We start from the raw sequence: 12,547 nt of genomic DNA, 5'->3' as shown, positions 1-12,547 counted from the left end.
TATTAGACATTTATTTATACGAATCCTCGCGCTGGCCAGCATACTGCCCCGCTCTGAGAACATAAAGAGCAGTGCTACACCCTTTTTTCACTTGTGCCTTTGAGGTGAACGACAGCCACTGACCGACAAGAACAAAACCGACCCGGGAAACTTGGGCAAAAGCCTCGATCCTGTGTATCAATCCGTGAATCCGTGACATACACACCAGGGTGTAAACGCAGAAGCCGTCTTTGATAGGGGGTGTCACTATCGCCCATCCGTGCTGAGTTTACGAAATTCAAAAGGTGCACCGCCGAATATGATCCTAAAATTCTAATTAATGTTTGGACCAGGAGGCAACCTAAAACACACCTACACATTTTGTGTTCTCTTTAGTAGGCCGGAAGCTGGGGAGATATCAGAGGAAATCCCTTGGTGGCAGCGGCTGTTCCAAACAGCTGGGGCAATGTCCGACAGAAGAATGTTAAGCGGGTGAGACAGGATTTGGAGAGAAGTTAACAGTGACCGGCTAGGTATGCGTGCTGGCAAGGGACAAGTTAAATTGGGATCTGCTTATGGAATGTTCCTTTCTAATCGAGGGGTTTTCTCGGACATTTCGGATGACGGCAGCCCTCTTGAATGTCGGGAAAATGGAACTCAGAAGAGGGTAGTTTTGGACAATACATTTTGAATGGAGACCACTCTTTGCAGAGTCAAATAGCCTTGACAAGGGCACTTAGTAAAAATAATCACATTGAGTTTCACCGGTTAAGACCGGCATATGCTCAGGGTTTGTGAGGTGTCGACAGCGAGACAAAGGACCCAGCCGTTTGCGGAAGTGGTGCTTGGATTCAAAGGTGTGCGAGGTGGTTTGATATTCGGGAGTTTGTGTTAGGGTTCTTTCCAGGCAGGGCTTGCTGGTTGTGATGGCGAGGAAAGTGGGGTGAAGAGGCTTTCACACAGGCCACGCCGGTCATCCTCGTTTCGAGAGGAAGACCCAGCTGATTTCGGGGGATTTGTTTTCTCGATGAAGGCTTAGATATGCAGTAGTGGTCGACCTAAGTGAGCAGAGGCCAACCTGCTTCTGGAGGTAGTAAACGGTGGGTAAACGCTTACAAGTGAAAAAGTTTGTAGTGGATGAATTGGCGCCCCAAACGTGAGTGACCGGCTTTGCTTTCGCCTAAGACATCCTACTTTGCCACTTCCATATTCTCAAAGCTAACAGAGAGCGCGTATTTTTTCATACAAAAACGTTTACTTTGGTATCAGGTACTTTCTTCCGGCCACCGACGCATATTCCATCGTGTAGCTTGTCTAAGCGATGCCACTCAGTGGGTTTCGTCATGTCACCAGCACACATGGTCCGCCACGACCCACAAGCGTTGCGCTGCACGAATCCCCGATTCGTCTTCAATCTTTCTGACCACAGGCTCTATCTTACCTGCAAACAGGCTGTGCACGCTCAGTAGTGGATAGTCCGATTTGGAAATGCGACGAAACAAATCGTCCGAAGCAGTCTACAGGAGTGAAACCACTTTGGCAGTCCTAAGCATGTTATACAGCACGTCGAGTGGCTCACTTAGGAATGCGAGATTCTTGCACTCTATGACCGTGGTAAAAGAGTAATCATTGAGGTTGACAGCTGCGTTCTAAACGTGGTATGGTGAATGACTGTGTGCATCATTCAGAGTTTTGAGGAGCGTTGGGTCACCATTTCAAGCCGCATGGTAGTCGTCACGTGAAACAAAGTTTTCGCTGTTTTGTGTATGCCGAGACACCAGTTCTGAGCAATTTTAGCCGACATTTGAAAGCTTCTACTTGGTTCTTGCTGGGGTTATCTGTTACAACTACATTTATACTTGCCATCTTACTCACGACATGCACCTGATGCTCCAAACTATCCGATAATTCACCGGTTGTGGTGGCGAATGATCTGTTGTCCTTCGCCGTTTGTGTTGGAGAATTGACTTCCAAGGTGCATGAATTCAATACTCCCGTGGCAATTTCAAACATTCTTCTGCAGAAGGTGACCTACGTGCGCCACTCAGTGTGCGGCGAAGGAAGTAGATTTCTAAGAAACTGCGAGCACTTCAATGTTATCACTTCGTAGTCAATGTTATCTATGTCTCTTGCATTTTCTGTAAATTCATTGTGCGTTTAATTTGATTAAGTGAGCGAACCTTCAAGGTCATTAAATACCTTAGACTGAAAATGGGTGCGTTATGAATTAAGATTTCGCGACCCGCGGAAAAAATGCGTCACTTAACGAACAAATTTTGCCGGTAGCTCTGAGGGTTTGTTGGATTATCGAGCTTACTAGAGTTTACATTGCATTTGCGGACGCAAAATATGTGATAGCGTCACCCCTGTAAACACACTTTTGCATTATATTTTGTTCTCTACTGGGTGCTTTCGAAAATTGGGAATGGAAATTTCGCGAATTAATTGAACTAGACACGTTCATTAAATTGGGAAAACTCGCGCTAGGTTGAGTTGACGTTGGGCCTGAAGATGGTGGTGACCTATGTCTTAAGATATTGCCGACGGCAAAATTTACCAAGTTTCTCCTACTCGGCTCCGGGGTTTTGCCGGATGTTTTGCGTATAAAGATGTACATGGTGAGGTATTCATCATAACGCCCACCACCGAGTTTCAACCTAGATGAAGTAACTGGTCAACTAATACAAAAATGAGAGTTTGGTTAACGTATACGGCTAACTTCGCCTAAGGAGTGTCCAATCAACTAGCTAGATGTCATCCACGTAATTCATTGTAGCTAGCTAAACAAACCTAACTGATACATCAGACCGAAATATGACCAGAAGTCCATGATGCCCAATCAACCAGTTAGATGTAGTGTTGCAACTTCATATATAGTTAAAATTGCCTCCAATCTTGAATGACTGCCTTCCCGGTTAACAATTCAAACGGACCGCCCTTTTTTGGACTGGTGGAACTGAACCCTATTTCAGTTTTACAAGATATCTATATTCTCAGTTTTCCTTACCACGCAAATCGTTTTTACCGCTCTGGTTATACTATTTTTGTACCAAATCCTTGGGCAGCTATATATTGTTTTAATTCATGAGTTTGAGACGCGGTTTCGTTCACGCGTTGACTGTTCATCCATATCGGCTTTGCTTGCCTTTTGGAGTACCTTACCGCTTGTCGAAAACCGTTGAGGTTTGTGATTTTGTATTCCGTGTAACTACTTTCATTTTTTATAGTACAGCACATTTGCGTAGCCATTCGTTCGGAGTTTTTCCGGTTTGGTTGCTAACCTTGGTGCTCGTTGCTCAAGAATTCGAAACGGTCGTTACAGTAGTCTGTATCAATCAACTGACTTGCGCTCATCCATGCTTACTCTATAAAGTGGGCACCTCCGCTGCGGCATTAGCGCAGAACCGATCTTACACCATGTTATTTTCAGTGGCGTTATTTTCGTTAAATGATGCCTGCTTAGTGCTAGGACACAAGAAATGCGTTAATGAAAAACATACTTAAACGTGTGGCACTTTCTTGTGTCATATGGAGTCATCTTCGTGATCTCCTTCCCCCAAATGGTGCTTTGCAGCACTGGTGCTGGTACTACGCTATAAACTTACGGCCGTCGATTTGCTCCCCTTGGGAGCGGAGAATGTGGGGCAAGCGGACTTGATTCACAGTATCCTTGACCATCGAAATCAGGTCGCCATTGGCAGACCACCAGCCTTGGTACAGCAGGATTCGTGCCTGGACAATCCACTGCCTATTGACGGTTGTAGCCTTCCGGGTTCCCTCGCCTGCAGTTTACCCACCACCCAGTTAAGTTGCTTACGCAGGCCATCTACAATTGAATATATGGCTCATAAAAAAGTGCGAGGGTACCTCTTGACCCTGGAAGATGTGATTGGAAACAGCATTTGTGGGTGAGGAAGCGACCAATGAGAACATCCATGAATCATATTTCTCACACCTTGAAACAATGCCTGCAGCGTTATGAATCGCACTTCATTTATTTTGCAGCTGAATGTCTTCGCGATGTAGCTGCATTTTGTTGAGGCATCCAAGAAGTGAAATTCTGGGAGGAAAATTGCATGACCTTGTTTTTCGTTTCTGGGGAAGGCTCAACCTTCCGTGGTATCTTGGTTGATGTAGACGCTCCTAAGCCACTTGCCCCAGTAAGGACATTCCACGCTGTCTACTACCGCAGCATGACAGATATTACGACAGATGTTTGGTGCTTTTTCACGGATTCACGTAGCGATTCGCAGGATCGAGACTTTTGTCAGGGTTTTCCAGGTCGGTTTTGTTAATATTGTTTGGCGGCTTTCGTTGACCTAAAGGATGCAAGTGAAAAAGGGTATGTCATCATCCTTTAGTTTCTCAGCGCGTGGAAGCATGCTTGCGAGCGCGAGGACTCGAATAAATAGGTGTTCAATAGTGCTTTGAACTGGGTTCTAGAATGAGCGTGGTCAACGTCGAGGGCGGGTTAGTCCACGCAGCTACCATCCGAAATAGGAAAAAATTGCCTAATGGATGTGTGCGCTTTGAGCTTGGAAACCTTCTTACCATGCCGCCGTCATGCGTTTACTGGGTTAACAATGAAAAACATGTTGGACGAGTTTTGTTCAATCAGAGCCTAAATAAGAATTAGGTCCCACCGGGGGCGAAAATACTTCAGGGTTTCGTGGTCTGTGGATTTGAGGCCGGCAACCAGTTTCGTAACGGCCCGCTGGACACGCTCAATGAGGGTGAAGTTTTTCGTGCGTCTTGAGTGGAAAACGTGGTTTTCGTATTCAAGGGGCAGTCTGACGTAGGCCCCATGGAGTATTTGGAAGTCCACGAGAGTAATACGGGAGGTGCACCAAATCATTCGTAAAATGGTGAATGCTTTTAAAGCCGATTTCTCATGGTGCAGCGAGAAGGACTAGTTTGAAGAGAACCAGATACCAAAATACTTTTTGGCGTCTAGCCTCACGATTTTTTCTGATCCTTTCTCACCATGCATGTTAATGCGTTCGCTGAGTCTCCTTCGATGACACATGGACGCACTTTTCGTCATGCAGCGGAAGATGCCAATCCAGTGACCACGGTTTGTCAGCGCCTACACCCATTTGAAACGCACTGGCATTGCAACTCCAGGATTTAAAGTCGTCCTCAAAAAGTAGACATTGACTTGCAAGAACATCTGAAAGGTCGTTATCGTACAGAAGAAACCGTAGTGGCCACAAAGCGGGGCCTTAAGGAACGACAATGAAGGCAGGCGCTAAAGAGGGGTAGTTCGAGCTTATTTTTACTCGGAATGGTCTATCTGCTAAGAACGGCTTGATACAATGTAGGATTTTTCCTTGAATTCTGTAGGCGCAAGTTTGTGGAGCAGTGGGACGTATGAGACCCGATCAGATGCTTTTGAGAAGTCAAAAAATATGGCATCCGATTTGAGTTTTCTGTCCTTGGCCTTGGTCAAACCGTCCATGAACACGAGCATGTTTGTCACGCAAGAATGGTTTGGGAGCAATCCGTGTTGAGCTGGAGATATCAGTTCGCTGGAAGTAAGGTGATCTAGGATAGCTTGCTTCAGAATGCGTTCCATCACTTTGCACGACACGCTGGTGAAGACAGTACGCCTGTAGCTGCCAGGCGATAGTCAATCACCAGTTTTTTTATAGATTGACGTGACAATAGCTTCCTTCCAAGCGGAGAGACCGCGGCTTCCTCAGGCGAGTGATGAAACACCAGGTATAAATGACTCGCTAATGTAGGCGACGTTGGCTCCAGGACCCTTGGATGGGCCTGGTATGGCCCTAAAGCGCAGAATTGGTTCATTTTGTGCAAGAGTTGATGCAGGTTGACGTGGAAACCAAGTCTGTTAGAGGCCGATCTGGTTACACCTTAACAATACTGAATATGACGAGGACGCTGGGGCTGAACATAGACAACGGAATTACGGGGATCGAATTCAGAGTTCTCGAACGTCAGGGGAACGCGCTGCCCAGTACAGTGACACGAAAACAGGAAGAGTGATAGTGGAGAGCATACATTTTGCCAACTGAAACGAAGCTGACAACGAGGCAGACAAAATGGTGCGGCACAAAAATGGTAGAAAATCTTGAAATCGCCAATTCAGAACTGTCAGAAAAAAATGTCAGCAATGAATAAGACGCGCGCAAGACGGGCGAAAATATGGTACACTTTGGTGACTCCGTCCCCCAAGCCGCCATCCAACCTACAAGGTGCGTTGTTCAGAGACTAAGAATATCCTTGGTCTTGTTCCCAAAAGGTATATTCAAAACGAATGGAAAGCTGATGATTGTAGAGATGATAGAGCAGAAAATGAGCTACAGCTGGGTAAGCTGTAGTACATTACAAAGATATACATGTACCGCGACAGAAACATTAGGCGTCCTGGTGCGGCGCGTTCAGTCGCCTGAGAACATTACAAACGAGAGATTCAGCTAATTTTCAGATGAGTCTCTCGAAAATACCAAATTAGTTTGCAAATGAGTGTATATTTAGTGAGACGGGGGACTTCTTTCACACCGTTACACACAACGGTGAATCCCAGAAAATTACAGCTGTGAGTCAAACGGGGGTTCTTCAACCTACAACAGCGTATTTTCTTTTTAACGATTACCCCGAGCAAAGTAATTGCTCACAAACGCCTCAGTGTGTCCGCAGAAAGCCTTCTAATTTGTAGTATTTGAATTCAGAAGGCCGGTATAGTTGTATTGTAGCACCGAAATCCGGTCTTCCTTTGATAATGGTAAGATAATGCCCAGCGTTTGATAAGCGTCTCAACTTTGTGTGATCACGCCGCAACGATTTGAGCGTGAAAATTAAAGCACGATGGAGAGAAAGGAGGAGGGACATCCATTTTACACTACAAGAAATTGTTAATTGTGGGCTAACAAGACCAGTTTAGCGCAGGTACCACAGCGATAAAATCAATCATGCCAAAAAAACTGAGATTTGCTTACAATAGGTCACCTTGAACTGGTCAGTTTGTAAACACACTCATATAGATGGTGAATGGAAGCGTTGAGACAATTAAGTTACAGTGAGATTAAATGGCATTTAGACTCCCGGAAATATTACGTACACTAAAAGTGGAGAGATTCATTGGTTTTCTTTTAAAGGATAGAAAGATGTTGGAGGTTTTGGGTGGGCGAAGCGTCGCTAGTGCACAGCACGAAATGTACACCGCACTGAATATCATCAAACTTGTGGTTACTAGTAGCTGAAAGTGCAACGAAACACATGTGGGTTTAAACTCGGGATGGATTTACTGGATTAATGACCAATCCCAGTGTCGGTTGGGTCTGGGTAAGCAAGAGGACCAGTAAGTCTTTCAGGAGGCTAAGGGAATGTGAATAAAAAATTTGCTCGTCCCATCGGACTCGGTTAGCCGTAGCCACGTCATTTTTCACAGGAATACTTTGATTGATGGACGCCTCGTAACGGTCGCCATGGCAGGTGTGGTAGTAAAAGGATATCCGTTTCGGTGGCTTATGAGCCTTGAGCTGACTGGTGCCAAATCAGGAGAATTTGGTTATACACATGACGAAAAACCATTTTGTTTGTTTTTTAAGGCTCGTGTAGAGAGAAAGTAGGAGGGATGGTGACCTAATAGGACATTGGGAGTGGCTACTACGAAAGAGGGAAACCACGGAAGAAGACCGGATGGGATTAGATAGGTAAAGCCTACTGGGTGTAAGAGGCATTCAATAAGTGAGTTTGTTTATACAAAAAACGCAACAGCCAGTGTGGCTATGCGAAAGATGGCATGTCATTTAGTGAACCTAAACAGAGGTAAAGATAGGTTGAATGGCTTAAGAATCAGTGACTCTTAGATTGCTGATATAATGCAAACATAGGGCAGAGCGAACCAGTCAAACTGGAGTTAGCTTTACATAGTTGAGGTTCACTCATCTAGCAGTGGAGATTTGCGTGTCACTCAAGGTGACCCGCTTGATGGAAGGCAATAGCTGATAGATTTTTCTGCATATCCGTTCCAGCCGTGTCTGAGTCCATCTAAAGTTTAACATTTACTGGCACATTTACGGCTACGCCAAGGTGTTGTTGCACGTTAAGTCTTTGCCAGACAAGCCCTACCCCATTTTCTTGACCTGTGGGCGTACCACGAGGAGGCGTTGAGCGTCATCCTTTTGTGATGCTGTAGATATCCCTCGACATGGTGACCTGCTTCAAGGCATCAGTGCGTTTCAGGAGACTATTTTAGTGTGTTCAACACTCCGACAGTTACACCACAACTATTTCAACAAACGCGGGTGTTGCTTCCAAAAATTCTTATTTCTTCAGTTGTGAAGATGAATTATTCATTGACACTGGTATCTAAGCTATCATTTGCTTGGGTTGCGAAGCTCAAGATTTGTTTAGCTCACGAACTTTCCCGTTACATAAAAGGCATTTGTAATTAGCACATTCGATAGTCTATTATCGGACGTTTTAATACCTCTCTAGTAGTCACTACGCAGAAAAGCCACAGGAGTGGACAGCACCCCTTACCATGTAACGCACCTGGTGAACATGGGGGCTAAAAATGATCCGTGTTTATAGATACACTTGGGATACCTTATCTTTTGTACATATTGAGGCAAATTCAGTGGATGCTTGACGTGAATACAAGAAAACTTAGCAGGCCTTGATTTAGTAACTATATAATAGGACTTTGTAAGCTCTAAATTGCTTCAAAATCCTGGGGCTATGCTCTTTCATCGCCAGCCACATACTTTAGTCATCATTGACGCACTTATGCCAATATTTGGCTTTGGTCTTTCAACGGATGCCCAGGCGGGTAGGTGATTACGATTATTTTAGCAAACGTGATGGCCTCCCGCCCAAACATATGCAGCCTGTCTTTCAATGGTGTTATCCGACCTCAATGATGGTATAAATTTTTCTCAGCAACTTTCGCGGTTCTACACTCTCTGCCAATTCAGGCGGCTAAGGCCACCATAACGATGGTTGCCCCTGCAAATGCATGAACTCGATGCTTTGCCCAAGCCTAAAGTTGCTGATACCAAATTTGGCTGAGTAATAACGGCCAAATTCCCTACAACAAACAATTCTTAGTACCTACCCTTTAAAACTCCAGCAGATGGTGAATATTTTAGAAGTTGGTGCCCAACCTTGCGCACCATGAACCTGCTTTTTGATTAGGAACTCATAACTGACCCAATATGATTAAACAGCGACACTCCTATCATCACATAAAAGGAGCGCCCCACGACATTTGGAATTAAGTTTGCATGCAGCTGCTTGAACCCACCAAACGTCTTTAAACATCTACAGTCTCCTTACTTTCCCAAAAGCTTCTCGGAGATCTGCCGATTCATTAGTCCATTTGTTAACTTGCTACATCCACACAATTAAACGATGTGCAAAATCGGGAACTTGGACACATTTATTCATAACGCGAACGCAGTGGTTGTAACGGCGTTTTGATAACTTGAACAACTGGCGCCAAATTTAACAATCAAGCTGGCAACACTTTGAACAAATGGCTATGCGGATGTGCAACATATTAACATTAAAAGTAGTAACATGGACACAAAATTACGAAACTCAGCGAGTTTTGATAAACTATGAGGTCCTCTAAAAAGCAAGCAAAGCCTATATGGCTAAACAGTCAACGCGTGATCAAAAGCGGACCGCAAACTGGTGCATTAAAACAAATTTATTGCAGACCGAAGTTTTGGTACAAAATGGTATATGAAAAGCGATCAAACGATTCGAGTGGCAAACTGAAATAGAGTCAATTTATATCAATAATGGGAAGCGTGGTTCATTTGAACTAGCAACCGGAAAGCGACGTGCAGTATTCGCACAATGGAATTGAATTTTCCAAAGGTACGAAGTACCCCTGATAGACAAAAGACAGACAAGAAATCGAGTTTTGCATAACGGTTCAAACTTTTGTGCCCTACAAGGTCATCCCGGGGTCTCAGCGATGGCAGAAAACTATTCCACCAGAAATTTCCGATAGATGCATTGTTGTTTCGGTGGGCGATGAAAGTAAGTGATCTGCAAAAATATGGACGTGGATTGGAATGGTTTTTGGTTTGAGCCTATACGCAACAAAATGCAACATTTTGGCATAGAATGTATTATTCCGTTCACAAACATTCTTTAGTTTGCCGTATATTTCGGCCAACGAGCTCCCCGAAAGGGGCAATTCTAAGGATATATAAAGTTACTCCAGTGGATGCTATGTAGTTAGTCATTGAAAAGCTACTTGTGGATAAAACTGTAGATTTTCGAAAGTTCTATTTCCATAACACAGCACATCAGCTTTTTATACCATTGACCGTGTGTGGAATAATTAGTTTTTCTTTCCTCCGTTGTGTCGGGGCCTCCCACCTCCAATTTGTATAGTTCGGATTTTGCTTGAATGTGATACGCTCCCTGAAAGACAGGAAAGCCACAGTATATATATCCCTGCCTTCAATGTCCACCGCATTTTCATATTGCCAGTTTGAGATGACCACTTCTGTGTGAGATAATGCCCACTCATTTTGTGACCACCCTGCTTCCACGCACAGCTGATTACTCATAAGTGACATCATTCGTTTCTTCGTTCCGACTGTATCATTATGATCATGCCTGACGGTATGCCACCTAACAACAGGGAGTATAACAACCTTTGAGCGAACTACGAATTTTGACAACACGCAAAATTATCCCGGTCACCTATCGTGGCTGCTGCGGATGGACACAAGGGGCATATTGCCCAATCAAACTAAACGCACTGCGAGAATTCAGTTTTGCTACTACACATTGTCGTGCGTCGTTCGGGGCCTTTGCAGGTTCTTCCAACCACGGTTTTGTAAATAACTTCCGCTTATAAGGTGGCACTGAAACGTACGATTCGGCGCGCCAGTTACTCTCAATGTTGGAATAGTTAGGCCGATTTTTCTGCTTCTGCAAGCCATCTTCTTCAGACGACGACATGCTTGCGGATAACTTAACCTGCAGACCGAAACCTAGAACACTAGAGGGGCAGTGGACGTCATTGGCAATAGCAGCGGCACTCACTGGTCCTCATCGTAATTTCACATGCTGGATTATCGAACAGACTTGAGCTTGACGGGCGCCCCAAAAATGGAGCCCAGTGAACACGAAAGATTATGAGGACTGAAGAAACAAAGGAAACCAAGAAAACCGAAAATTTTTCTTGTCTGATTCATGCAGTCTTTCCACAGAGAGCGGTCGTAAAAGAACCATCAGGGGTGAGCCTAGCGTGACCATGTCCATTGAAGAGAGAAGTCATGATACCTGTGTCTCACATATCGGGCAACAACTCTTGGTAGCCTGCTGGACGATGAACCTGGGATGCCCTGTGGAATCAGGCATATAACTGCGCCACCATACACCTGGTCCGAGGGTCTTCCGACACTGATTGTTCAAGGATGGAGGTGAGGTCAGTGAGCGTTTGGCCCATCGATTTGCCTTTATTTAGGGAAAGGATAGCCCCAGACAGATTCGGAGAATCGTTAATAGTGCCCGTTCTCAAATATGCCCATAGTGAACGTGGTAGACACTACGGGTCAGCTCGCTTCCATTCTCAAAAAGATTCCTGGCGTCACTTGTCCTTCTTTGACTTATGAGGGCCTTCGGGGCAGTGACACGATAACAGCAGGCAGGATTACTTAACAGTTTGTCGGGGGCGCATGTACGTCCCACAATTTTGTTATTTACGGGTTACGAAAATTCAGTTGGATCAGCCGTAAGCTTTGTTCCCCTCAACACGCCTGATCAACATGGACTATCCCGGGAGTTCGCCAGTGCGACAAGTTCTTTCGGGCGTGCACGGATGTACAAGCTTCGGCTGTAGCACCCTTTTGATGCCTAGGTGCCACCACCCGGAGTGAATAAGAGGGCTGGTATACTACTAGTTTGCGTGGGCCTAAACAGGGGCCGTTTAGAGCGTATGAAAAGTGCTCCAAAAGTTCCCATACAAAAAGATGCCCACTCTCTTCATTTCTATTCGATTTGGTGTTCATCGCGGTAGTGAGACGTACGCTAGACCTTTTGAACCTCAGTGTTCGCGTGGTTGCTGACGAAAACTCTGCCTTGGAATGCGCGGCGGCGTCTTTTTCCTCTTTAAAGTGAATGTGAACGTGTCGATTTGATTTGCGTGAACGAAGTCATTTCGTTCTTGAGCTCTAAGCCTCGTAGTATGTTATACGTTTCTGGACATACAGCTCCCGTACATGCCATTTACTATTTAACTGGAGGTGTAAAGCGGGATGCTATTGATGAGGCATGCGTGTAGTTTGCTTTCTCTTAAACCTGCTTTGTGTCTATTGAAGAGTCGCTTTGTAGCATTTGCTTGCATTTGAGTATCAGTCAATGAATATCTAGGAAGGTTCGGGAAGTCGCGTTCAAGAAGTTGGATATTTAGTCTTTGTATGCAAGATGCATATAAGAGTTTTGCTTCTTTGCTGAATAATTTGTAACTGTTTAGTTGGTGTCTTTTAATAAATATCTCAGCAAAGGCCTCCTTCCTTTCATTTGGTGCTGGGACCAGGATAAATTGGAGGATCTCGTGGCCATACCTCTTTGA

General features: G+C 44.9%; 1 protein-coding gene across 1 annotated transcript in view; it reads right to left on the bottom strand.

The window, feature by feature from the left end:
* The window catches only part of T265_08903 (hypothetical protein), a gene marked incomplete at both ends in the record, with an annotated part of 70,436 nt that overhangs the window by 53,987 nt on the left and 3,902 nt on the right, over positions 1-12,547 (bottom strand). The window contains one exon of the mRNA XM_009174831.1: positions 11,257-11,430. Coding sequence (XP_009173095.1) covers positions 11,257-11,430 — 174 coding nt within the window. The remainder of the gene's footprint in view (positions 1-11,256; positions 11,431-12,547) is intronic.

The sequence above is a fragment of the Opisthorchis viverrini genome (genome assembly GCF_000715545.1).
Source record: "Opisthorchis viverrini unplaced genomic scaffold opera_v5_244, whole genome shotgun sequence".
Taxonomy (NCBI): domain Eukaryota; kingdom Metazoa; phylum Platyhelminthes; class Trematoda; order Opisthorchiida; family Opisthorchiidae; genus Opisthorchis; species Opisthorchis viverrini.
This window is presented reverse-complemented; position numbering and strand designations above follow the sequence as displayed.